A 26,717-nucleotide genomic window follows, 5' to 3' on the forward strand; every position below is an offset into this window, starting at 1 on the left:
GCCTCCCGGGCCGGCGGCGGCGGCGGCGGCTGCGGGCGAGCTCGCGGGGCCCGGGCCGCCCCCAGCCCCAGCCCGCCGGGCCCCGCCCCCCGCCGAGTGCATGAGGTTGACGCTACTTTGTTGCACCTGGAGGGAAGAACGTATGGGAGAGGAAGGTGCGCGGGGTGCGGGCCGGGCCGGGCGCCCGCCGGGGGCCGGGCGGGCGGGGGCGCCGCGTCGGGGCGGCCGGGCGAGCGGGGGCACGGGAGGGGGCCGGGCCGGGTGGCCGCGGAGGCCGGGTCTGCTGCGAGGCCGCGCCCCTGCCTCCTCGGGGATGAGCTCGCCCTTCCCGAGCCGGCAGGCCCCTCCCTGACACGCTCCCACCCTGTTTCCCCCTCCTCGGCCCGGCGGGGTGGGTCCCTCCTCCCTTTCATCCCCGCCTGCCCCATCCCCCGACCGAAGACCACCCCGGAGGAGTCCCAGGCGCTGCCTGCCCGCCCCGGCCTCCATCCGCGTGCCTTGCCCACCCGGGGCTCGCACTGGGGCCACCCCTTATCCTGGCTCTAAGCCGGCCGGGAAGAAAGAGGTGCTGGGGAAGCCGTAGCCCTGGGTCCGAGTTGCCCGCCCCGCTCCGTGACCTTGAGCCAGGCGCTACGTGTCAGGCCTCAGTTTCCCCGTCTTGACAACTGGGGGCTGGGTAATTGGCCCCCGGTACTGGTGGTTGTGGGCCCGGATGGGCAGAGCAGAAATATACCTCCTCCAAGGAACCGTCGACAGTATCCTGGGGGCCCCCACCTCCTCTCTCTGCACCAAACTCAATGCCTGCATCAGTCTTGACTGGGAGGATGACTTTCATCCTAGCCTCCTTTTCAGTCCCTTCCCCCTTACCAGGAGGCCCAAGGATTGGGTTGCAGGACAGTTAGGGTATAAAGACCCCCGAGACTCCCTCCCTGGGGTCCTCTTCCCGGGGTTCCCCCAACAGCCATCACACAGGCTCACCTGGTCCAATGCAGGTCCTGTTTATGCCAACCCGCTCCAGCCCTGCCCCAGGCCCTTGAAGGCCTACTTGGGACAAGGGCCCACCTCACTGTCACCCCTGTCTTAGGTTCCTGTGTCCTCATGGAAGGACAGGCTGTGGCCTGGGAGCCTAACTGTATGTCCAGGCAAGCCTTACCCTCTCCAGGACTCAGTCTCCCCATCTGTACAATGGGGAGGGGCAGGTTTGGGGGATTCGCCAGGGCCCACCCAGCTCCAAGGATACCAGGCCCCTAGGATGACTAAGCATGCCTGGTGGCGGGCTTAAAGGGGTGCCAGTCGTCCTCAGAGCAGGTGTCGGGGAGTGCCCAGCTCTGCAACCCCAGCAGCCCCTCATAAGCCCAGGCATCGCCAAGCCTCAGACGAAGCATGAAGCACCTCTGGGCTTCCTTGCCTTTCTCCTTCTGTAGGGGCTTCAGCCCCAGATGTTCCAGCCCAGTCCTTACTCTTTGAAGGTTCCTCTTCCTGGGCAGGCAGGGGAGGAGAGGGGCTGCGACAAGAGAGTTACCTGCTGCCTTATCCTTAAATCCTGCTGCTTTCTTTCTCCCTATCGACCTTGCCAGACAGTAGCTGAAGTTGAAGAAGGCTGTTGCTGGAGGGTGGGCATCTGATTCCCCTCTTGAGTTTACAGATAGGGAAACCGAGGCCCAGAGAGGCCTAGCAACTTAGCCAAAGTCTCAGCAAGACTCTCAGACCTGCATCCTTTATCCTTCTGCTCGGCACAGTGCCTGGGCGCTGCCTGTGTGTGCACAGGGATGGGCAAGTCCACGTGGGATGGGCAGGGCAGGCTGGGCCTCCGAAGAATGGTTCCTGACTCCCTGTCCGCTTTGCAGGAAGTGAGTTGCCCGTGTGTGCGAGCTGCGGCCAGAGGATCTATGACGGCCAGTACCTCCAGGCCCTGAATGCTGACTGGCACGCAGACTGCTTCAGGTAGGGGGGAGGGGGCCCTAAGCAAGGCCTGCCGGAGACGAGAGGCTGGGTCAGCAATCTGGGAGACCTGGCTCTTCCTTCTGGTGCTGTCTCTGGTTGTGACCACCAGCTGAAGGGGTTTCTTTTAGGCAGTGGAAACCTCTGACAAGGTTTGTGTTATTTTTCTTTAAGAACAGCACCCAACGTTTTCTCTAATTTAGTAAGGGCCAGGCACCCTCCTAAGGACTGTCTAGTTAACCTATTATATTGTCTCCATTAATGGGGACACGGAGGTTAATTCTCTTGACCAGAGTCACACACAGCCAGTGAGTGAAAGGGACACACAGCGTCCACCCTGGCTAGTGAGGCCAGAAGAGAGGCAGGCGCCAGACCCGGGGTGGGGGTGGGCCCAGTCAGGAGTCCACTACGAGGCCTTCAGGGAAGGCAGCCACCAGCCCGGAGACAGACACAGACAGGAACAATAGCTCATTTGGTTGGAAAAGAGCAGGGGGAGGAGGCCAGGTTGGGATCAATTTGTGAAAGGGCCCTAAGGCCAAGATAAGGACCTTCCAAGGGCAAGAGGGAGCCAGCAGACAGGGTTTGCAGAAAGCAGGGGAGGGACGTGGGCGGAAGTGCCATCCCAGTGGGCAGATGGCGGTGACTTGGCAGAGAAGGGACTGTCACAGTAGTTCAGGGATCCGAGCTCATAAGGGCTGACCTAGGACGGGGACTACAAATGGAGAGAATTTCAGCCGTAGAGGGAACAGTATTGGCAAGTGGCTGTCCCAGCAGCCAGCATTTATTGGGCATTCTTAACATTACATTGACTCTGAACAACACGGGTTTGAACTGCGCGGGGTCCACTTAATAGGCAGATTTTGCATGGTGCCGTACTCTAAGTGTATCTTCTCCTCTTAATGATTTTCTTCACCACCGTTTCTGTAGCTTGCTTTTCTGTAAGACCACGGTAGGTAGTACACATAAATACGAAATCTGTGTTAATTGTACCGCTTACATTACGGGTAAGGCTTCCAGTCAACAGAAGGCTATGTGTACTTAAGATCGGAGTTGAAAGTCTGGGCTTTTGCCCCGGGTGCTGGGGAGGACGGTGGGCCCTTGGCTCTCGGGAAGCTGGGGCCCGGTGGGTGATGAGCCGTGCCCAGCCATGTTGATTTGAAACGCAGCAGACCATCCAGGGTGGCAGTGCCCTGCCTGGCGCTGGGGAGGTGGTCTGAGACCACTCGGTCACGGGTGGGATTCAGGATGGGGCTGAGAGAAATCAGGAAGAACTTTGGGGCCCCCTGTGCTGGGGGTGGGGAGGGAGGTGGGATTTGGGGAGTCATGCCGGAGGGCCGGGAATGCGGCCTCGGAAGCCACAGCAGGGAAGGAGGGGGGCAGGATGTATCAACCTAGCTTTGGACCGGGTTCCTGCCCTTCATAACCAAGAAAGGGGTAAGGCCCCAGGTCAGGGCCCTAGGGAAAAGGCATGTGCCGCTGAGCCGGCTGTGATGGGGGCACAGAGAAGGGTCCCGCAGTGAGAGAGGGTCCACAGGCAGTAAGAGCCACAGCGTCCACACGCTGGCTTCCACAAGTGCTCCTGGCCCAGCGGTGTGTGCTCCGCCCAGCCCCCCCCCCCCCAAATCTGAGCAAGGCCAGCAGCGTCCTTACCCCCGTGACAGTGAGGAATCACTCAGGACTCGCTGCTTGCCCGAGCCCCACGGCTACCCAGCAGCCAGCTTCTGGTCTCTACTTGCCTTGTCCCCAGGAGCCTCTCAGTCCATGTCGTGCACCGGCAGCAGTCGCTGGCTCCCCAGGCCTTGTGGTGAGAGGGTTGTGAGTGCATACGGCATGCCTCTGGCATCAGCGCTGGGGTCCCTGTCACCACAGGACCTGCTCCTTCCTCAGCTCTAGCTCTCCCACCTCCCGGAGGGTTATGGCCGGGCTGAGTCGTCCAAGCTCTGCTTTGGTCCAGCTGCTGCCTTGGTGAGGTCCCTTCCCAGAAGCCCGCGGCACTCGAGCCCCGGGGGCCACCGTAGCTCTGGAGACATCTCCCTGGAGGCCTGGGGCAGGGGGGGTGGGGAGGGCTGTCCTGGGCGAACAGGGGTGAGCCCACAGCTGGCACAGGGCTCAGAGCCCAGGCCAGGAGGCAGTCTCCCCCGCTTCGGGGGACCTTTCAGGCAAGGGGAACAGACTGTCTGTGGAAGTCAACCTCCGTTCCCTTGGGAGCAGCACCGGCAGGAGCAGCTGCCTTTGAGCTTGTCCCTGTCCCCAGAGAGTCCCAAGCCTCCGGGACCTCTGTCCAAGCAGAGGCCGAGGGGCACGGAGGGTGCTTCCTAAGGTGTGCAGGGCTGAGGGCCACCCGAGCCGCCAGCGGAGCCCAGGCAGAAGGCCCCTCAGCTGCTTCCTGTTGTGGGCCCAGACCAAGTCCTGCTCACCCGTGTTGCTGCATCGGCCCGCTGCTGTGTGGCCGAGCTAGCCCCACCCTCTGCAGCCTCCAATCCTGAGGGCCTGGGGTAGGATGGGGAAGCAGCTGGCTGGGCCCACCCCACCACAGCGCAGCCCGCTGCCCCCTGCTGCAAAGGATGCTGGCCCTGAGAAGAAGCCGCTTCCTCAAAGGAGCCAAGTGAGTGCAGAGCCCCTCTCCACCCGTCCCAAACCTTAGGCAGGGCCCCCCACCCCCCTGCCGCCCCGGGGCCCGGAGGCCACGGTGGGGCAGACCTACCTGGGACCCGGCTGTGGGGCAGGAGAACCGAGAACCGAAACCTCTAGGTCACTGTCTGGCCGCCTGCTGGGGGAAGCAGGCCGCTGCTGAGACTTCTGGTCCTTTGATCCAGTCTCCCCGCGAAGCTGGTCCTCCAACGGCTCTTTCTGCGGGATGTGGCCCTGGGTCGAGAGTGTCCCTGGGAGGGCTGGACCTGTCGCTGCAGACCTTGCCTCCCAGCGCAGCTCTCCGTGTCCTCCCCAGGGTCCTCCTCCCCACCCGAGCCTGGCTCTGTAGGTGCCTGCTCTCAGGGAAGTGTGCCCTGGACTGGGGCAAAGACCGTCTTCCAGGAGCTCCTCTCTCTGGCCCTTCGGCCATCTCTGCACATCCTCAGTACTGGTACTCCTCTCTTGACATCCTCGCTGGGGGCAGCAGCACGTGCGGGGCACCCCTAAGAGCCAGGCCTGCGCACCCCACATTCCTCCTCTGGCTCGTGGCCCAGACAGAGGCCTGAGGGGTGAAGGGATGGACAGGGGCCAGGGGTTCCTATGTGCCTTCCTCGTGCAAAGGTACGCCGAGGCCCTGAGTGCCAGTACCAAGCTGCTGGGTGAGTCTGGCCTAGATCCCCTCTCTGAGATGGAGACCCCACCCGGGTGCCCTCGAGCAGTTCTGAGGGTGCTGGCGGATGAGACCTGCTCCAGGTGGAGCGTTCAGCAGGAACCGCTCACCTTCTCTCTGGGGTCCAGCATTTGTGGATGCCTGACATGGGACCTCAGAGAGCCCTCAGGTTTGATGGCAGAGACTGGTAGGGCCGACGGAGGCTGGCGATGCAGACAGGCCTGGTGGAGGTGCAGACTGCTTGGAGGCACCCCCTCCAGGTGACTGAGCAGACTTCAAGGAAGTGGTGGCCAGGGAGCCGACTGCACCCACCCAGCCCTGAGTCAGCGCCACCCGGGTCTTCCAGGCCTGCTACGGTGATGAATGTGAGGGAGTGAAGGGGTAGGAGTTTGCAGGCTGGAGAAGAGCATTCTCTCCCCCACAGGAAGACAGCTGCTCCCGAGCCCCCACCAGCCCACCCACCCACCCACCCAGAGGCAGGCGAGGCCCTGCTTCCTGCAGGCTGGCAGCCAGGAGTGAGGGGGAGACTTCTATGGTGACACTGCTGTGACACGAGGACGGTCTGGTCGGTCTGGTCGGTGGAAGGGCAAAGTGAATCACTCACTGATTGCCCCAGGACGCGTGGGAGGTGGGGGAGCCTCCCCAAGGTCACGGTGCTTGCACACCAGCCAGCCTCTCTGCAGAGCCCGCTCCTCTGTGCCTTCCCGCTAGGTTGCAGCCCCCTGGGGGCGTGCACCAGGGATCCCCTCAGCCTGGGCTGCCGCCCTCCGGGCCCAGTGCCTTACTTGCCCCTTCGCCCACCTTGCCCACCTCGCAGTGAGATGCGTGCCCTAAGGACGCCTGGGGCTGGGGGCCTGGGAGTGCTGGGCAGGAAGGGCTGAGAATGACGTCATGGCTCCGGGCCAGCGTTGCTTCCGCTGCCTGGTCTCACATCCCAGAGCAGTCTCCGGAGGCCCTCCCTCCCCCACACCCTCCTCTTGTAGGGGGAGCTCATCGAACTCCCCCGTCTTCCTGGATGCACCCCCACCCCTGTGCTTCTGAACCTGGGCCATGCCTTCTCCCCAACCCTCAGCCACTGGCTGTGGTCCCCTGCCCCTCCCCTCAGGCTCCCAGACAATGGGGAACTGTCTGGATCCTCTTAAAGGGACAGTGTCCCACCAGCACTCTTGCCTGCGGGCCTCTCCCTCCTCTTCATTCCCAGTTCCCTAAAGAGCATCCGTGTGCCCTCAGTGAGATCTCCCGCATGCCTGCTGCAGAGGCTGAGGGTTCCCTGGCTGTCTGGGGGACTGGGCAGTCTCACTCAGGCCCCAGTCTTTCCTCTGCTCTCCTGGATTGTTTCCCTGCTGGGCGTGAGCTCAGAGTCTCCTCCCCTGTCCCTGCATGACCTCGGCACATGACCCGGAGTGCTCAAACAGCAGCAGAGCCGGGCAGATTCTCTGCTCCTTGTGTATGCTGGCCTGGGCGTACCTGTGCACCCAGGACCCTGAGTCAGGCTCTTCAGAACGAGGTGTGGCTCCTGCCCCCGCTGGCTCACCAGGCACCCTGCGCTTCCTCATCCTGCCGGCCTGGCCTCTGGTCCCCCTCCAGCTCACTCGTGGGTGGAGGGCAGCCAGGCATGTAGGTCTAGCTCCTGGCCTGTGGGATCACACATAGAAGCCGGTGCATCATTTCTCTCCATCTACCCCAACCAGGCCTCCCCTATGGCCCCTCCCAACGCTGCAGGGGTATCCTGACCTTGAGGACTGCACATCTGGGCGGTCTCTGCAACAGTGCCATGGCCCTTGTGGGGGAAGTGTGGGCACTGGGGCTCTGGTTGGGCCCCCCCTTCTTGTGACTACAGCATCTGATAGCTAGGAAACAGGGAGACCCTCTGTCTGTCTTCACTGATCCTGGCTGGTTCTGCTGAGCTAAACGTCTGCCTCATATGGTCGTGAAACGGGGAGTAGCTCTGCGGGGTCTGTGGCACCCATCATGTGGCCCAGGGCAGTGTAGAGCCTCCAGAAGTAACCTTTCTCATGGTGGCCTGTGTGGATTGAGTACATTTCGCCAAGGCGGTGGGAAGGTGCCAGCATCTGGTAGGTCTCCACGGCTCCAGCAGGTCACTGCCATTTGCATCGGCTGGCACTCGTCCAGCCACCCCACCCCCACCCCGCCGAGGCCTGGGCTCCCGGGTTCCATTCCCCTCTCCACTGGACTGGTGACCAAGAGCAAGTCATTTGCCTTCTCTGGGCCATCTTTCTTGCGTGACAAGGGACAGGGAGGGGCTCAAACGTGAGGAGCATCTGTCACCCTGGGGCTAGCAGCCCGGCCAGATGCTCTGGGTGCAGAAGTACATGGGTGGTTGTGCAGGCTGTGTACTGCACAGAGGCTTCCAGCTGAGGGACCAGGGGCAGCTGAAGCCATCCCTGGCTCCACCTGCTAAGCCCTCTGCCCCAGCGCAGGCTTTTTCTGACCAAGGAGGGTGAGGGGCGGGGGGCACACCTTTTTCTGATTCTTACAGAGGCAACTTATAGACTATGGCAAGGCCCAGCTGTGCAGTGGGCCAGACTGAGTCCCTGTGCCTGCTCCCACCCCCCCACCAGGTGTTGTGAGTGCAGTGCCTCTCTCTCGCACCAGTACTACGAGAAGGATGGGCAGCTCTTCTGCAAGAGGGACTATTGGGCCCGCTATGGAGAGTCCTGCCATGGGTGCTCGGAGCACATCACCAAGGGGCTGGTCATGGTAAGCACCCGCCCCTACTCATCGCCCCTGGTGCGTGTGTGTGCGCGCGTGTCCTCACGGGTTTCCCTACCCCAGCCTCCCTCTCGTTCTTTTCGCCTGTTTTGACCTCCCCACCCCGCGTTCTGAGCCCATCGATCGGTCTGTGTGCCCGTCTGCGGAACCAGAATCCTGCAGCTGGCCAACCGGGCCCCCAAAGTTTGTCTGGGGGCTGTTCTGAGAGGAGGCCGGGGCGGGGGGGAAGGGGCAGCTGACCTGGGCCATCCCCGCCACTCCCCCTGCCAGGTGGCCGGGGAGCTGAAATACCACCCGGAGTGTTTCATCTGCCTCACGTGCGGGACCTTCATCGGTGACGGGGACACCTACACCCTGGTGGAGCACTCCAAGCTGTACTGGTGAGCGCCCTGGTCCCCTCCGAGCCGAGCCCGGGGTAACCCTCATCGCCCCCCACAGGTCTTCCACATCCCATGCGGGATGTGGGTCGTTAATAGGAGCCATGGGGTAGGAGTGCCTGGGAAACAACCCAGGAGTTCCCTGAGAACGCGGCAGACATCACTCTTGCTGATGTGTCACTGAGGTGCGGTTCTGGCACTGACCCTGACCCTGCAAGGTCAGGCCCGTCCCCCAACGAGACTGCCCTCGCTTCAGACACCAGCTCCAAGTTCAGAGGTTCCCACAACCCCTGAGGTTTCATGATTCTCTACACAACTCCAAGAACTCAGGAAAGCCCTGTACTTAGGATTCCAGGGCATTTTGTAAAGGGTACGAATCCCTCTATATAAGGACCAGCCAGCTAGAGGATGGAGAGAGCAAGGTCTGGAGGGCCCCAAATACAGAGCTTCTGTGCACCACCCCGCATGGAATCAGGACGTGTGACACCCCCAACCTGTCCTGGCCTCACCAGAGTTTTTATCGGGGCCTCATTGTGTGGGCACTATTGATTGAATCATTGGGCACATGATTGAACTGATTCTCCAGACACACACACACACACACACACACACACACACACACACACACACCCGCCTCCTTCAAGGTCAGGCTGGGTCACAGGTCCACCCTCTGATCACACGGTCCGGTCTTTCTGGTGACTAGCCCCCATCCTGAGTCACCTGTTAACAAAGGCTCAGGTATGGTCTCAGGGACACTCGTATTCCGAGGGTTGAGAGCCAGGACAAAGACCAGACAAATTCTGTATCATCCAGTGCTGATAAAGCTGGATTCCCAGGCAGCATGGCTTAATCCCAGATGGACTTTTAATGACTTCCTCCTGAACCGGATGTATCTACAGGCCTTTTCCCGGCCAGCTGACAGCATGTCAGGAGCAGACAAGCCCAGAATGATTGAGCCCGGTTCCTGCCCCAGTCCTATCAGGCAGCGACGACCCCTCTTGCCATGGGGAGCCATAAAGGGAGGCGGGGAGGAGAGAAGTGCTGGGGACTGTCCTAACAGTCTTTTCTTCCCCCTCTTTGGGTCCCTACCACCTGCGGCCCTTGCAGCGGCCACTGCTACTACCAGACTGTGGTGACCCCCGTCATCGAGCAGATCCTGCCCGACTCCCCCGGCTCCCGCCTGCCCCACACAGTCACCCTAGTATCCATCCCAGCCTCGGCTCATGGCAAACGTGGCCTCTCGGTCTCCATCGACCCCCCGCACGGCCCGCCGGGCTGCAGCACAGAGCACTCCCACACCGTCCGCGTCCAGGGGTGAGTGGCTGGCCGAGGCCATGGCCGGTCTGGCTGTGGCCATGGGTGCTCTTGGTGGGCGGCTGGAGTCTAGGGCACCCTGAGAGCGGGTGAGCATTTGGGCACAGACAGAACCCAGCTCTGACAATCTGCTGTACCTCGTCCCTGGCCCGGTCCTTCCTTTAAAAACCACGGCAGATGCTAGATGAAAAATATTGAAAACTTCTTCTTGAGTCCATGTATAACCCAACAAGAAAGAGGGGAGTAAGCAGCTCGGGGCCAAGTAGGGAGCCCAGGAGTGTCAGCAGAACCACTGAAGACAGCCTTGCCTTAAGGCCAAATGGAAATTGAGTGAACTTAAGCTTCTGTCTTTAAGTCCTTTTGTGGCTGGGCCTCTCAAAGCCCTGACCTGTAGAGGAAGCCAGTGGAACTAGAGAACTCCTGTTCCATTAGACTGGGGTGTCCCAAAGGGCTCTCTGGATGAGGATGAATGAGAAACAGTCCACACCTTCCATCAGCCCCTCACTCCCGGAACTGTAAGATAAACTGATTTGAGCCTGAATGGAAGGGGAGGGGGGAATCTCCCCTGAGAATTTATAAACAGGTTTGCAAAGCAAATTCCTATGCCGGGGTGGCTCAAAAAAAAAACAAAAAAAAAAACGAAGTCACAACTGTAAGTTTAAAGTACTTCCCAATTGGCAGTGTTCCTTGGTAGAATCAGACGCAGCTCTTTTCGTTGGGTGGACTGAGCTAAGTGTCCCAAGGAAGCGATTCAGTCAAAACTCAGCGAGTGCGTAAGGAAGCGAGGCACTGTGAGACCCAGCAGACACAACAGGAAATAGAACCAGGCCCACAAGACCTCCAGATACTGGAATGATCAGAAACCATGTAAAATAATTGTATTCGATATGTTTTAATCATAAGAGAGGTTTAGAAAAAAATGAGGAAAGAGCAGAGAAATTTGGGGGCGCCCAGATGGTTCAGTCGGTTAAGTGTCCGACTTCGGCTCAGGTTATGATCTCGTGGTTTATGAGTTCGAGCCCCATGTCGGGCTCTGCGCTGACAGCTCAGAGCCCGGAGCCTACTTCAGATTCTATGTCTCCCTCTCTCTCTCTCAAAAATAAATAAACATTAAAAAAAATAAGGAGCAGATAAATTTGGAAAAGAACCAAATGGAACTCCTAGAAATGAAATAAAAGGATGAAAGCTGTGACAGAGGGGTGAGGACACATGGAGGACAGAGTGAGGATCTGAACATCCATTGGGCATCCCAGGAGAAGCACAAGATGGCAGGAGGGAGGCAGCATTTGAAGGTCCGATGTCTGAGAACATTCCAGAACTGACAGACACCACATCACAGACTTCAGCCCAGTAGATCCCAGACAACAAAACAAAATATCCACCCTTGGGTCACCCACCCCGCATAGTGAAACTGCTACACCCAAGGCAAAAGAAAAGTCCTTAAAAGCAGCCACAGAAAATAGATTACCTTCAAAAAAGGGCAGCTGATTTCTCAACAGGAACGACAGAAGCTAAAAATCAGCAAAATGATATATGTATTCAATGCACTGAGCAAAAAATAACCATCAACCTAGGATGCTATCCTTGAGGAAAATACCCTTCAAGCAAAAGGGAAAAATAAAAACACGTTAAGGCGTGGGGCGCCTGGATGACTCAGCCGGTTGAGCGTCCGACTCTTGGTTTTGGCTCGGGTCATGATCTCACGGTTCGTGGGTTCAAGCCGCACGTCAGGCTCCGTGCCAACAAGGCTGCTTAGAATTCTCTCTCTCTGCCCCTTCCCCACTCACATGCACGCGCTCTCTCTCTCAAATAAATAAATAAATACAAACCTAAAAAAACAAACCACGGTAAGGTGGACAAAACCAAGACTTGGATAGGTCATCCATAAAGAAACTTCTAAAGGATGTAGAAAGAGTCTGAAATGCAGGAAGGAATGCAGATTGAAGAGCCCACACAGTATGCTGCTCTCCTCTCTGGGCTTTGGGGTTCTTTGAACAGTGAGGAAGTTGGACACCTTGGAGCCTTCTAAGGTCTCTTCTGGGCTTTGATGGACTCCTTGAGGAAGTAGTTTTATAATTTTTTTAAGTTTACTTATTTTGAGAGAGTGAGTGGGGGAGAGCAGAGAGGGCAGGGGACAGAGGGGCCGAAGGGGGCTCCATGCTGACCGCAGAGAGCCCGATGGAGGGCTCGAACTCCTGAACCGTCAGATCGTGCCCTGAGCCGACGTCGGATGCTCCACCGACTGAGCCACCCAGGCTCCTGTGTGGGCGTGGGAGCCAAGTGCCAGCTTCCATTGGATCCGGCGAACGCTTCCCACCAGCTGTCAGGTCCCAGCACCAGGGCTGGGCACTGGCCAGAAGGGAAGGTGGCACTGGGCTTGTTCTGCTGCCCCGCCCTGCACGCCAGCCAGGCCGGCGGCTGCCTCGTATACACAAGCGGGCAGACAGACCGGGCAGAGGTGGGGAACTCCCAGACCAGCTGGGCCCTCAAAACCAGACGGGATGTTAGAAACGGGAGCCGCAGCCCCTCCTCCCGGCATCCCTCGCTGGATGAGCATTCTTGCCGACCAGCAGCCGCTTTCCCAACGGCGTCGGCAGGGACCGTGCCCCTCTGAGAAGCCGCCCAGCCTCGCCGAAGTCCGCTCACCGGATTTACTTGTTTGTTCTAAACGAATCAGTGGGCTGCTTTTCTTTTTGTTTTTCTCTAAGCATTTTAAGGAAAGCTTAATTCATCCGTGCCCCGGCCCCCCACCGCCCTCGCAGGAGACTGAGGGATGACGAGAGGCTAAGGAATATACCTTTTTTTTTTTTTTTTTAATGTTCACCTATTTTTAAGAGAGACAGAGAGACAGAGCCTGAGTGGGGGAGGGCCAGAGAGAGAGAGACACGCACGGAATCTGAGGCAGGCTCCAGGCTCCGAGCTGTCAGCACAGAGCCCGATGCGGGGCTCGAACTCACAAACTGCAAGATCACAACCTGAACTGAAGTCGGACACTTAACCGACTGAGCCACTCAGGCACCCCAAGGAATATGCTTCTAAGACTCACAAGAAGCCTGTTTCAATGAAATATATTCACTATTTTTCAACTTTTTGTCATGAAATTTTCAAATGTACAGCAAATTTAACAGATAAGTACATTGAATACCCCCACCTCCTTCTGTGTTCACCAATTTTAACGGGTTTTTTTGCCACATTTAGGTTATGTGTGTCTCCTACCTATATGTGTGTGTTTATGTGTATGTTTGTATGACTTATTTATATTTATATATACACATAGGTACATATTGCTGTTATTTACTAAATCACTTGAGAGTAGATAGCAGGCATTAGTGACCCTTCCTTCCCACCAAATACTTTATACCTTCTCCTAAAAACAAGATCATCCTCTTCCATAATTATCAATTGTGTCTTATGGTGCAATTATGAGGTTTAGGAAATTGAACACTGACATGACACTCTCACCCAATCTTAAGTCCACGTTCAAATTCTGCCAATTTTCTCAACACCAGCCGTTACAGCAATTTCCCTAGACCCAGGATCCAACCCATGACCATACAGTGCATTGAACCCTCACGTCCCTTCAGTCTCTTTGACTCTGTGACAGTTCCTCGGCTTTTTCTTGTCTTCATGACCTTGACATTTATGAAGAATCGCAGCCGATTGTCAAGTCGAATACCCCTCCATTCAATTTGGGCTGCTGTGTCCCCTTTGTTCGATTTAGGTTATGCATTTTGACCTGGTAACTGCATTAGTGACTCTGTGTCCTTCTTGGATCTTCCCGCCAGACCCACATTGCCAATAAAGCATGCCCTTTACTGGGAGATGTCACCTTTGATTACTTCGTTAAAATACAGTCTGCTGTCTACTGTCCAGGATTTTTTGTCCCTTTGTAACACAATCAGTAAGTCATTTGTGAGATTTGGTTCTGTAAATATCCTGTCCCCACCAGCCTTTCCCCGAATGGTTTTAACATCCACAGAGGATTTTTATCTGTATTACTGTGACAACTACACCATGGTGATATTCTAACTCTGTTCTTCCTTTTGCATTTATTACTGTTTTCCTTTTTTTTTTTTTTAATGTTTATTTATTTTTGAGAGAGACAGAGCTTGAGCAGGGAGGGGCAGAGAGAGAGGGAGACACAGAATCCGAAGCAGGCTCCAGGCTCTGAGCTGTCCGCACAGAGCCCCCACGCGGAGCTCAAACTCATGAGCCGTGAGATCACGACCTGAGCCGAACTCGGACGCCCAACCGACTGAGCCACCCAGGCACCCCATATGAACCTTTTTCTTAAAGTTCCCAGTCTCCATTCTGCCCCCTACCCCTTCCCTATCTCAGGACAGAGACAAAGTAAACATTCCTTTAAAAAGCCTTCATGAAGACAAAATGAAAACACTGTGACCAAGGAGTTAAAGAAAGCAAGTATAGGGGTACCTTGGTGGTTCAGTCTGTTAAGCGTCCAGCTTTGGCTCAGGTCATGATCTCATGGTTTGTGGGTTTGAGCCCCGCATCTGGCTCTGTGCTCACAGCTTGGAGCCTGCTTTGGATTCTGTGTCTCCCTCTCTCTCTGTCCCTCCCCAGCTCACGCTCTCTCTGTCAAAAATAAATAAACATTAAAAAAAAGAAGCAGCAGCAAAATATATTTGGCAAAACTAGCCAAAATCTGTGAGCTAGATTTTGGGTGTCATCCTGTCTCCACCCAGCTGCTGATTCTGGAGAAGTGGAAGCCTTCGCCTCATCGTGCATGGCAAGTTTGGGAATCGGGAATCCAGGGGGTCCAGACTCTCTTCGGACTCCTCTCATGAGATGATGCGTATCTGCCTGAAGCATACCAGGCAGCTGGAAGGATCTGTCTGCCCTCCATGGCAGAGACAGCACCTTGTTGAATGGGAGCCTCTGTGCATCCAGTATAGATGCGCTTTTCTCCAATTTCCCACCCACAGCAGACATTAGTAATCGATTATAGAATTCTTCCCCATCAAACCAGAACTCCACATTCTAGGCAGTTGCCATCTATCAATCACGCAAAATAGAATTAATTTGCCTCCTCACCCCAATCTGATCCCCTTGGGCTTGGTTTCCCATCCAGGCTCCAGGGGACAGGCAGGCAGGGGTCTGGCTGACCACTACTCTATGCCCACAGGGTGGACCCAGGCTGCATGAGCCCAGATGTGAAGAATTCCATCCACGTCGGAGACCGGATCCTGGAAATCAATGGCACGCCCATCCGCAACGTGCCCCTGGATGAGGTATGGGCCCTGAGTCTGGTGAGCAGAATTGGAGGTGGTGCATTCATGCCTGACCCCTCCCCCAGCTCCACCTGCACCACCTCCGACCCACCTGTCCGCACACCTGCTCTCCCCAGATTGATCTTCTGATCCAGGAAACCAGCCGCCTGCTCCAGCTAACTCTTGAGCACGACCCACACGACACACTGGGCCATGGGCCAGGGCCTGAGCCCAGCCCCCTGGGCTCTCCAATCCACACTCCCAGCGGGGAGGTGGGCAGCTCTTCCCGGCAGAAGCCTGTCCTGTAAGTCAGTCCCGTGCCTTGTCACATCTAGGTACTTTCACAGACGCTGGGCCTCGGGGATGAGACCTGGTTCCTGCCCTCTGGGAGCTCCCAGTCTGATGGGGGAGGCAGGCCCGCAAAAAAGCAGGCCAGCAAGGGGTGCGGAGGGATGAGAAAGAAAGGTTTGTGAGAGGTAGGAAAGCAGGGGTGCACCTCCCCCAGCCGGGGGGTCCCACAGCACTTCCAGGGTGGAACAGCAGGCAGGTAGCTCAGGATGAGGGGAGCATCGAGTGTGGTCGGGGAGGCACGGGCCCCTGTGCACAAGGGTGCCCAAGGCCAGAGGTGGCTTGTGGGCCATTGCGGGGGCCCAGGCGGGAGGTGCCAAGGGCCCCATACCCTCTTGAAGGGAGGGGAGACACAAGGAAGAAACCCAGAGGCAGCCTGGTCCTCACTCCACTTACCTTGGGGCCTGCTCAGGACTCCTGGCAAAGGTTTTGAGGGGGGGGCATATCTTCTGGGGTGACACTGTTTAAGAGCTGGTGGTGTCGAAGGCACGTATTTCCTCCTTGCGTGCGTGTGTCTAGAGCTCACGCTACCCTGTGGAGCCACCCACGTGGCAGGGTTAAGGGCATCCTGGATAGGTTGTCTGCCTCTGCACCCCAAGGCCCGGCACTCAGATGCTGGGAGACAAAGCATCTGCCCCAGGGCCACCAGCCAGAGTAGGCCAAGGACAAATGGTCCCACCAAGGGCACCTGCAGGACAGCAGGCCCAGGACAGAGGTCTAGTCTAGTCTGGGTGCTGGATGGGGCATGAGCCTTCTGACCGCCCAGGAGAGCGGCCCTGTGCCACCTTCTCCCGGACTGGGGTGGGGGTGCTGATGGTACATGGACCGGCACAGATGGGAGCGTGGCAGGCAGGAGGAAGGGGGCAGGACCGAGGCCCAGTGCCCACCTGCCCCGGTGACACCGAGCCCCGTGTGTGCCTCCCCAGGAGGAGCTACAGCATCGACAGGTCCCCAGGTGCTGGCTCCCTGGGCTCCCCGGCCTCCCAGCGCAAGGACCTGGGTCGCTCTGAATCCCTCCGTGTGGTCTGCCGGCCGCACCGAATCTTCCGGCCGTCGGACCTCATCCACGGGGAGGTGTTGGGCAAAGGCTGCTTCGGCCAGGCCATCAAGGTACAGGGGGGGCCTGGGCAGGGGCGGGGCCAGAGGTGGGAATGGGGGACAGGCCAGGTGAGACCCATCAGTCCCGCCTGCAGGAATCCACACTGGAAGGGGCACCGGGCTTCCAGACTTCCTGGCCGGTACTTTCCTCCACCTGGGCCTCCCTGAGTCAGTTAGGGGAGGGGACCCACTACAGAGAGACCCAGAACGTTATGTGGAGGATGTGGTAGGGGGTGGGAGGGCAACCCGGGCTGACCCAGAAACCTCCCTCCCCCCCCCCCCCCGGGGCCCTGTACTGAGCCTGAAGCCAACCCCTCACGGCCTCTATGCTGCCCACCCCTTCACATGCTCCCCTAGTAGAGACACAAGCCCCTCCTTGGCTCTGAGGTCACCTGGCTGTCACCAGGCTGGAAGGTTCAGGATTATACAGAAGGTGCCAGTGAGGCCCTGTCCCTGGTCCCCTTCCCAGGGGAGAAGTCCCATCTGACCTCCAGGAAGCAGCCCAGCAGAGCAGAGGAAAGAGCTAGCCTCTGAGTCAGGCGGTCCTGGCCCCCAAGACCCAGCCATCCCCTCCGTCCCGCTGGGTGCCCTTGGCCACTGTCAGGAAACCTCCAGAGCGTCTGTGTTCTCGTCTATAAGGGAATTGATGAGGCACCACACGAAATGTCTGTGAAGAGTTTGAAGCCATCTGCCCGTCCCCCTTGCAGTTCTGGGGGTGGGGCTGGGGCCTCCGTCGGTACCCAGGCTCCGTGCCTCTGTGTCCCCACGCAGGTGACGCACAGGGAGACGGGCGAGGTGATGGTGATGAAGGAGCTGATCCGGTTTGACGAAGAGACACAGAGGACATTCCTCAAGGAGGTCAGTGAGCAGAACTGCACCCTCCCCTTCACCAGACTCCTGGGACATCCCATGGCCCCCGCCCCTTCTCCACTGACAGGGGTGGCCCGGGGTTCCGGGAGGATGTGATGCTCCACCCACACACCGAAAGAAGAGAAAGTATCCCGGCAGGAGGGAGAGAGGGGCCCGGGCATCCTGGAGGGTGGCAGGATGCCACCTTGGGGAATCGGCACCTTGGGGAATCGGCTGCGATCTCTGGCGGGGCAGCAGGGGAAGAGAGAGACTTGGGTGGAGCCCCAGGCCCAGCCTGCCTTCACCCCTCCAGGTGAAGGTCATGCGATGCCTGGAGCACCCCAATGTGCTCAAGTTCATCGGCGTGCTCTATAAGGACAAGAGACTCAACTTCATCACTGAGTACATCAAGGGGGGCACCCTCCGTGGCATCATCAAGAGCATGGTGAGTGCGTGGGCAGGGCCCACACCTGCCGCCCCGGCCCCACAGCCAGCGCCACAGGCCCTGGGGGGACAGCTGCCCTCTGGGCCTCCTCAGCTCTCCGGTGGGGTTGGCCTCTGGTCTCCAAGGCCCTCCAGACCCTGAATCCGAATCAGACGGGGAGCAAGGTGCAGAGAGGGTGGCAGCTTGGCTGAGGGGACACACCGGCTGTTTCGGGGCAGCCGCCCTGCCCTGCCCCAGAGCAGCCAGACCCAGCCTCGCCTGCCCCAGGGCCGAACACCTCAGGAGGGGCACCTTGTTACCTCTCTGCTGTGGGCCTTTGTTTTGCTTGTAGAGAAACCAAATCATATTTACTATTTACTATGTTCTGTAAAATTCAGAACTTTATTTATTTTTTTTAATTTTTTTAATTCAAGAGGCAGAGCACAAGCAGGGGAGGGGGAGACACAGAATCCGAGGCAGGCTCCAGGCTCTGAGCTGTCAGCACAGAGCCCGATGCGGGGCTCGAACTCACGAGGCGTGAGATCATGACCTGAGCTGAAGTTGGGTGCTTAACCAACTGAGCCACCCAGGCACCCGAAAATTCAGAACTTTCTTTAAGGGCTTGGATGAAATTGCAAATCCCAACTGGGAAAGTATTCGGAGAGAAGCTTCTAACGCTCTGGTGCTCTCGCACAGTGCCCCGGGGGTCCCCACCTGGGCATCACCCAGACACCAAGAGGTCCTGACCCCCTCCTGCACCTGCAGACTCCTCATTGCCCCAGGCTGTGGTCCCTGCAGGCCTGTAACAGGTGTGACTTCTCAGAAAGGATTCTGTGGTCAAGTACAATCCGGAATCACAGCCTCCACCCACTTGGGCTTCCTCGCTGCACTGGGTCTTGATTACGCGCTCATGTCCTTACCTCCCCCCAACTTGAGCTCTGTAGGGGGCTGGGGTGTGAGAACCAGGCGTTTCCCAGATGATTTGAGCCCAAAGCCTTACTTGCTGGCACTCTGCAGGTGATCTCGTGGGGCCCATCCCTCTCTGCCTGCACGGGAAAGTAGGTTCATATTTCCTAAAAACCCGAAGGCATGGGATTGTGTCGAACATAGAGTTTTTTTCCCCTGCGAAGAGCTGGCTCAGGAGTTACAGAGGAGTGTCCCCCACTTTGCGTTTGAAAACACATACTGGAAAGTGGTGTTTTTGAGTTATTCCCCCACACCCCTTAGAAGCGAAGGTGGGTGCAAAAGAAAGTGGGGGGGTCATTGGACTCTCCGAGACACTTGCTGCCTTGGCTTCCCTCTCACCCAACTGTCCTGCCACTGTGGCCCCGTTGGTCCACGCTGGCCCTTCTCTCCCCACGCCCCCCGCAGGACAGCCAGTACCCGTGGAGTCAGAGAGTGAGCTTTGCCAAGGATATCGCTTCAGGGATGGTGAGTAGGCTCCGGGGGTGTGGCTGGGTGATCTGACCCCACCGACAAAAGGATTCTGTCCTGCTGACCTTAAACCTTAGAAGGCACTGAGAGACAGAAGCCATCAGGCAGTGCCAAGAAAGAGCAGGGGGATCGGCTGAGGGTGGGAAGTGTCCCTGAGGCAGGAGGGGAGGTAGAAGCCGCTGGGGGGCCAGGGGTGGGCTGGGGTCCCTCGGCGCAGCTGCCTCCTGACCTCTGTGCCCCCTGCCCCCAGGCCTACCTCCACTCCATGAACATCATCCACCGGGACCTCAACTCCCACAACTGCCTGGTCCGAGAGGTGAGCAGCCCGGGCCGGGGAGGGAGGGAGACTGCAGGAGCCACGCCCGCCCACTCCTGGCCTCGTGGCCTGCCCTGGATGGGGTTCCTAGGTTGCCCAGACCCACGCCTCCTTCGGCCCAGGCGGAAACAGCGCCAGGCCAGGAGGCAGACAGAGCCAGCTGTGCCATTCACGTGGATGGTGGCTCCAGCGCTCTGAGCCATCAACAGGTCCCAGGTGGTTAGGAGGCTCGGAGAAATCGATAAAGGAGAGAGTGGTGTGTAAACTGTAACGGGCGGTGAGCGAGGTGGCATTCGCAGGACAGCCCACGGCAGAGTGGCCAGGCCCACGCCAACAGCTGCAGGTCTGGAGGAGGGCCTGGGCGAGTGGGCTGGGGAGGTCAAGACAGGCTTCGGAAAGAGGCTCTGGGGGACACACTTAAGTAGGGGAGTGGGGGGGGGGGGCGCCTGGGTGGCTCAGTCGGTTGAGAGCCCGACTCTTGGTTTCGGCTCAGGTCATGATCTCACGGTTCATGAGTTCGAGCCCCTTGTCAGGCTCTGAGCTGACAGTGCAGAGCCTGCTTGGATTCTCTCTCTCTCCCTCTCTCTGCCCCTCGTTGGCTCATGTGCTCTGTGTCTCTCTCTCAAAATAAATCAATACGTAAACCTAAAAAAAAAAAAGGGTGGGGGTAGCCTGAGGTGGGGGATGGAGGGGGACCGTGGACCGTCCACAGAAGGCAGAGGAAGGGGCGGCTGACCGTGCCCCACCGGAGAGGCAACGCCCTGGTTTCCCGCGGCTGCCGTAACAGGGAACCACAGACCGGACGGCCTGGAACAACGGAAATGTATTCGCAGGGGGCAGGAAGCAAAGCAAACAGTCCAAAATCAAGGTGTTGAGAAGCCTGGCTTCTCCTAGAGGCTGTGAGGGGGAGCCTGTCCTGCGCTCTCCCCCAGCCTCTGGAGGCTGCCGGCGCTCCCTGGCGCTCCTTGGCCTGTAGCCACATCACTGTGGTCTCTGCCTGAGTCTTCACACAGCTTTCTCCCCTCTGTGTGTCTGTGTGTCCTCTTCTTTTTTTTCTTATGTTTATTTTTGAGAGTGAGACAGAGACCGAGCCCGAGTGGGGGAGGGGCAGAGAGCGAGGGAGAGACAGGACCCAAAGCGGGCTCCAGGCTCCGAGCTGTCAGCACAGGGCCCGATGCGGGGCTCAGACTCATGAACCGCGAGATCATGACCCGAGCCGAAGTCGGACGCCCGACCGACTGAGCCACCCAGGTGCCCCTGTCCCCTTCTTATAAAGGCACCAGACACTGGATTTCGGACTCACCCTAATCTAGTAGAACCTCATCTTAACTGGTAGCATCTGCAAAAGTCCTCCAGGCAGACGTTTGCCAAGTGAATTCAGTACAAGAAGTGTTTCGGGTGGTGGGAAAAACACACGCAAAGGGCTGGTGATACGACATTTAGGAAGCAATGAGTTGGTCACTATAGAGTTGGGGGAGGTGGTGGTCTGAGCCCTCTGGGGATTTCCGGGAGGCTCTGGGGGACTCTGGGCCTCTGAAAGCTGTGGGCAGTGGACACACGAGAGAGGTGGGCAAGGCGGGCTCCGTCGGCCTCCCAGGGAGCCTGCTCAGGCCGCCCCTGCTGGTGATGGGTGTTACTGCAGGGCTGAGCCAGGCCGGTGTGCAGGGCGAGGAGGGGCGGCCTGTCCCAGCTTGGACCCCACAGCGGGGGCCATCCCCTGAGAATCTGATGAGCGCTGTGAGCTCCCCATCCCCAGAATCCATGTGTACACAAACCAGAATTTTCACCTATCGCTTGGGGCCTCTAAGAATCCAGTGGTCACCCTTGCTGGTTTCCCTGGAGCTGTTTCCCACAGCAGGGTCTGGGGGCTGTGTACCATCGGACCCCGGGGGAGTCTTCAGAAGTGTGGGTCCTGAGAGGGACCAGCACTTGAACGATCCTGGTGGACACTGTGCGAGCTCGGCCCCTCCCCTGTCTGCCGTCTCTGCAGAGTCTTCTGTAGGCAACCGTCCATGTTGGTGTTGCAGAGACAGCACAGAGTCCTTCGCTATAGACTGAGCCTGGTCCTAACCCCCCCCCCCCCGGCTGGGCCCCTGCCCCCTTGGCCTGTCACGCACGGCCTCTGTGTCCGTGCCCAGTGGTCCATCCTGGGGCTGGCACACACAGTCCGGACTTCCAGGACCCTGGACGCCACGCCTAAGAGACCTGGCTGCCGGACCTATAGAGACCTCTCCAGGCCCCTGGCTTGGCACCGGTGACCCAGGGCAGCCTGTCTGTCCCTTGCTGGGTGGACACAGGGGTCGACATCTGTACTCCTACAAACCTAAAACAGTAAAGCCGACCGGCTGGATGGCCTCGGGCAACTGTCTTAACCTCTCTGGGCCTGAGTAACCTCGTGTGTAAAGTGGGGATAAAAATAACAACCCCCCCCCGCCCCCAGACTGTTGGAGGAGGAAGAGACACAGCTGTCACGTGCCAAGCACAGGACCCGGGTCTTGAATTAGAATTACTCCCTCCCTGGCACAGCAAGGCAGCCCTGGTGCCCTGATGGGGCACACAGAGCACTACTCACGGGCCCCCGGGTGTCAGGGGCGTGTCCTCCGGGCTGTCTGTGGAACCGTCCGGACTAGGAGTGGGGCGGGCATGTGCTGCCAGGAGCCCCTCTCAGTGCGGCCCTGCTTCGTGGTCACCCCAGAACAAGAACGTGGTGGTGGCCGACTTTGGGCTGGCACGGCTCATGGTGGAAGAGAAGACACAGCCCAAAGACCTGCGAAGCCTCAAGAAGCCAGACCGCAAAAAGCGCTACACGGTGGTGGGCAACCCGTACTGGATGGCGCCTGAGATGATCAACGGTGAGTGGGCCCCCCCCCCCGTCCCGTCCCCCCGGGCCGGGGGTCCCAGGCAGGGCTGCAGCCCCCGCTGCCCAGCCCCCCCTCCCCCCCAGCTTCCTCCCTGGGTCCCGCAACTCGTTTCCCGTGCCACTGTCCCGCACGCCACCCGCTTATCACAGAGTCCTGGAGGTGGCAAGTCCAGTGTCCACGTCACTGGCCTGAAGTCAGGGGTCAACCGGGCTGGGGGAGGTCCCGCTTTCTCCCAGCTTCCAAAGGCTGCCTGGCTCCATCAGAGGCCCTTCCTCCATCAGAGGCCGGGACCCTGGCACCTTGTCGGACGTCTGTGTCCGTTGTCCAGTCTCCTTCCGTGCCTGCCTCCCTCCTGAGGACCTTTTGCGGTTGTATCGCAGGTCCTCTCCCCATCTCCAGATCCTTAACTCAGTCACGCCAGCAAGTCCCCTGCAAGGTGACATCTCAGGGCCCAGGGATCAGGTGGCGGACAGCCTGGCCCACCCGGGGCCTCTCTCCCACTCGGTTTCTTTTTTATCGGGCCTGTCACATGATGACTACATACGACACCCCAGGTGACACCCAACACAGGCAGGTGACAGACAGAGGGCAGGCAGAGCCGGGGGCATCTCGGTGCCAGCACTGACCAGAGTTAACATAGCCCTCCATATCCCCCCCCCCCCCCCCCCCCAGCAACTTAACCTGCAGAAGGGGGCTAAATCCCTACCTTTAAGGGTTTGCTGTGAGGGCCTGCCGCATCTGACACATGAGGGCAGCTGTACTGGCTGTTTTTAACATCACGAGGTTAGATGTATCACCCCCCCACACACACACACAGCTGAGGAAACTGAGGCCCAGAGAGTCTGTATCAGCTCCTGGGAGTGCTGTTAACAAATTACCACAAACCGGGTGGTTTAAAACAACAGACATTTATTCCCTTGTAGTTCTGGAAGCCAGAAGTCTGCAATCCAGGAGAGCCCCGCTCCCTCCAGGGATTTCCGGGGAGCACCCACTCGTTGCGGCTTCTGGCTTCTGGTGGCTGCCCTGGCATTCCCGGGCTCGTGGCCACGGCCGCCTCTCCCTGTGTGTCATCCTCTTCAGTCTCTCTTAGGATGTTTGCAACGGTACCTAGAGACCGCCCCCGGATGATCCAGGATTATCTCATCTCAAGATCCTTTTAATGACCATATTTGCAAAGACCTTTTTTCCAGTGAAGTAATGGTCACAGGTTCCAGGGGTTTGACATGGGTAGTTTTGGGGGTCACCGTGTGGTCCATGACTTGTCCAGAGTCACACAGCTGGTGGGTGGCCGAGCTGGGCCTGGAACCCCCCCAGGCAGGGCTCTCATCCTCACCCCGCAGAGGTCTGCTCAGACCTGGCGGGGGCGGGAACACAGGGACCTAAGCCCTGGTCCCACGACAGTCCAGTCGCTCGCTACTTTCTCCTGGTCCCACCCTGCTGGCCCCCAACCCAGCCTCACCTGCTGACAGCCCATCTCTCCATCCAGGCCGCAGCTACGATGAGAAGGTGGATGTGTTTTCCTTTGGAATCGTCCTGTGTGAGGTAGGTGGGGGTGGGTGGCGGTTGGCCTCGGGCTTGGGGCTCCTGGGAACCTGCAAGCTCGGGGCGGGTGGGGGGGGGTGCGGTGCAGTGGTCAGGCTGGCCCCAGACCAAGTGTGACCTGCCCTCAAACCCACCTGGTTGGCGTCAGTCCCAGCGGCCCCCCACCCCCACTGCGGGTAACCGCTGGGCCTTGTGCTGGACAGATCATTGGGCGGGTGAACGCTGACCCTGACTACCTACCCCGCACCATGGACTTTGGCCTCAACGTGCGAGGCTTCCTGGACCGCTATTGCCCCCCAAACTGCCCGCCGAGCTTCTTCCCCATTACCGTGCGCTGCTGTGATCTGGACCCCGAGAAGAGGTAAGTGGGGCCGGGGGCTCAGCCCGGAGCAATCCTTAGGGTGGGGCCGCCCCCCCCCCTCCCCGGCAGCACAGAACCCACTATCCCGCCCACCTGTCACCCCAGACCCTCCTTCGTGAAGCTGGAACAATGGCTGGAGACCCTCCGCATGCACTTGGCCGGCCACCTGCCACTGGGCCCGCAGCTGGAGCAGCTGGACCGGGGCTTCTGGGAGACCTACCGGCGTGGCGAGAGTGGACTGCCTGCCCACCCCGAGGTCCCCGACTGACCCCGGCCCACCCAGCTGCCCCCGTCCCCACCTGCAGAGAATTCACCCAACACCAGACTCCTCTGCGGGCGGCAGCCGGCTGTGGAGCCCTCAGCTGGGCGGCAGGCAGGCAGGCTCCTCCCCGGCGCCGGGCCCTGACTTGCCTTCTCCTACCCTGCGGGCCGTGGCCCCTTTGCCCCGTCTCTGCGCCCGGCCCCGGCGCTGGCCTGGCTGCACACACACCGTCACCTCACCCTGCCTTACCTCTGTGTTGGTGGGGCTGCCCCCTCTCGCTTCTCTTTGCATGAGCCGGAGGACCCATCCTGCACCCCATCGCCCCCGGCCGCTCTGTGCACACCCCACCTGTCCACAGCTACTCCGAGGCTGGGCTGGCAGACGGCCTCAGACCGGGCCCGGTAACGGCTGGGGACGTGGGAGGGCGCGGAACGAGGGAGAGGCCAAGCTCCTGGGGTCCCTCACCTCCCGGAGGGTGGGGTGTCTCGGTAGCAGCAGGTATCGATAATTGCCCGAACCCCAAAACAGGGAGAGGTCAGCTCCTGCAGGGTGGAATTCCCCGGGGGCTAAGCAGCAGGCCTCTCTTGCTCTGGATCTTTTCATTTCTTTATTGAAGCCACTTTAGTGAGAAGCAGGTACCAGGCCTCAGGGTGAAGGGCGGGCCCACTGAGGGAGAAGGGGAGTAGTTGGGTCCCTGGGTCAGAGCTGCTGGGAGGAGCCGCAGAGGGACGCTGGGCAGAGCGGACGAGGCAGGCGTCCACCAGCAGCCCGACCCCTGCAGTTCATCTCCGTGCCCCTCCGGGCTTCTCCCCAGGCTCCCTGCCCTCCCCACGGCCCTCAGTCCTCTGGGTTCTTCCTGTGTAATCTATTTTTTAAGAAGAGTTTGTATTATTTTTCATACGGCTGCAGCAGCTGCTGCCGGGGGGCTTGGGGTTTTATTTTTCTGGCGGGCGGGGGTGGGGGGGCCATTTTGTCACTTTGCCTCAGTTGAGCATCTAGGAAGTATTAAAACTGTGAAGCCTTCTCAGTGCACTTTGAAACTGGAAAACAATCCGAACAGGCCCATGGGACCGCGAGTCCACGGGGTGGGACACGTCCCCGCCGTCCAGGAATCGTGATGTCTAAGGAACAAAACCCAGACCCAGAACAATAAAATAAATTCCATACTCCCCATCCGGGTTCCAAGTTGCCATGTGTGTCTGGGGCTCCGAAGAAACAGGACAAGAACAGAATTTCGTGACTAGGAGTCTGGTGGGGAGATGAGAGTCGGGGGCATGTGGGGATGGGCAGGAGGGACGGGCAGGTGGGGACGGGCAGGAGGGACAGGGGCAGGTGGGGACGGGCAGGAAGGACAGGGGCAGGTGGGGACGGGCAGGAGGGACAGGGGCACGTGGGGATGGGCAGGGAGGGACAGGGGCAGGTGGGGATGGGCAGGGAGGGACAGGGGCACGTGGGGATGGGCAGGTGGGGATGAGCAGGAGGGCCAGGCACAGGGCAGCAGTGGAGGCCTGGCCGGATGAGATACTATGGAATGTATTGCTTTCATTTAATGTTTTCTTCTTTCTAAACCTTAAGGGATCCCATCAGGAAAACCACACTAGCTTTTTCAAATAGAGGGCACTTAATCCTGGGAATTATTTTGCTTTTTGTTTGTTTGTTTGTTTTTAATATTTATTTTTGAGAGAGAGCATGTGCACAAGCCGGGGAGGGGCAGAGAGAATCCCAAGCAGGGGCTCGATCTCAGGAATCATGAGATCATGACCTGAGCCGAAATCAAGAGTCGGACGCTTAACCAACTGAGCCACCCAGGCACCCCCATCCAGGGAACTGCTTATATAGTGGTCGAAAGACAGCGGAAGGGCGAAAAGTAGACACTGTGATGACCCAGAGATGGTGAACTTTGGAAAGCTGCTACCAGCCCCTGGCAGGGGCACTTAGGGCAAGAGGGGTTACTTTAGTGATCGGGTGTTGGCATAGCAAAGCAGCGCTTAAACTCAGTGGCCCAGAAGAACAGTAATCGCTCGTGGCTGACAACTTCTCTGTAAGAACTGGGAGCAGCTTGGGTGAGTGGTTTTGGTCTGGGGTCTCTCCTGAGGTTGTGGTCACATACCGTCTGGGGCTGCAGTCCTTTGAGGGTGTGACCAGGGCTGGACTCCCAAGGACCTTGTATGGGGCTCACTCACAGAGCTGCAAGTTGATGCTGGCTGATGACCAGAGGCCTCAGTCCCTCTCAGGGCCCCTCCACAATGCTCCTTGAGTGTCCCTGTGGCATCCTTTAGAGTGAGCTTCCCAAGAGAGCAAACCGGGAGCTCCACTGCCTTCTATGAC

At 58.8% G+C, this 26,717-nt stretch overlaps 2 protein-coding genes and 1 long non-coding RNA gene across 12 annotated transcripts; 1 reads left to right on the plus strand and 2 right to left on the minus strand.

The window, feature by feature from the left end:
• Positions 1-25,562, plus strand: LIMK1 (LIM domain kinase 1). 2 transcript variants are annotated; one of them, XM_023246437.2, is made up of 16 exons: positions 1-155; positions 1,848-1,944; positions 7,825-7,963; positions 8,246-8,355; positions 9,460-9,666; positions 14,810-14,915; positions 15,032-15,198; positions 16,169-16,352; positions 17,112-17,198; positions 17,503-17,634; positions 18,985-19,044; positions 19,298-19,363; positions 22,059-22,215; positions 23,711-23,766; positions 23,970-24,127; positions 24,233-25,562. In XM_023246437.2, exons 1-16 carry the CDS (start codon positions 101-103, stop codon positions 24,393-24,395), a joined length of 1,944 nt encoding a protein of 647 aa, XP_023102205.2. In that variant the 5' UTR covers positions 1-100; the 3' UTR covers positions 24,396-25,562. The 2 variants fall into 2 exon arrangements, with proteins under 2 accessions (XP_023102205.2, XP_044903600.1); XM_045047665.1 differs by lacking the exons at positions 1-155; positions 1,848-1,944 and adding an exon at positions 4,491-4,546.
• On the minus strand, positions 2,688-6,854 carry LOC109495166 (translation initiation factor IF-2-like). Of its 9 annotated transcripts, none has more exons than XM_045047668.1 (5): positions 6,053-6,854; positions 5,353-5,463; positions 4,646-4,806; positions 3,678-3,983; positions 2,688-2,877 (listed from the first exon to the last, which is right to left on the minus strand). In XM_045047668.1, the coding sequence occupies exons 2-5, from the start codon at positions 5,371-5,373 to the stop codon at positions 2,838-2,840; spliced, it is 528 nt and encodes a 175-aa protein (XP_044903603.1). In that variant the 5' UTR covers positions 5,374-5,463; positions 6,053-6,854; the 3' UTR covers positions 2,688-2,837. The 9 variants fall into 9 exon arrangements, with proteins under 9 accessions (XP_044903603.1, XP_044903602.1, XP_044903605.1 ...); XM_045047667.1 differs by having other exon boundaries at positions 6,044-6,854; XM_045047670.1 differs by having other exon boundaries at positions 4,646-4,791; positions 5,353-5,445; positions 6,053-6,847.
• On the minus strand, positions 23,114-23,971 carry LOC111558228. The gene is made up of 2 exons (XR_002738845.2): positions 23,684-23,971; positions 23,114-23,578 (listed from the first exon to the last, which is right to left on the minus strand). It is a non-coding gene; the product is annotated as an uncharacterized LOC111558228 (long non-coding RNA).
• Positions 25,563-26,717: the final 1,155 nt, after the last annotated feature.

This window comes from Felis catus, chromosome E3 (genome assembly GCF_018350175.1).
Source record: "Felis catus isolate Fca126 chromosome E3, F.catus_Fca126_mat1.0, whole genome shotgun sequence".
Lineage (NCBI taxonomy): Eukaryota > Metazoa > Chordata > Mammalia > Carnivora > Felidae > Felis > Felis catus.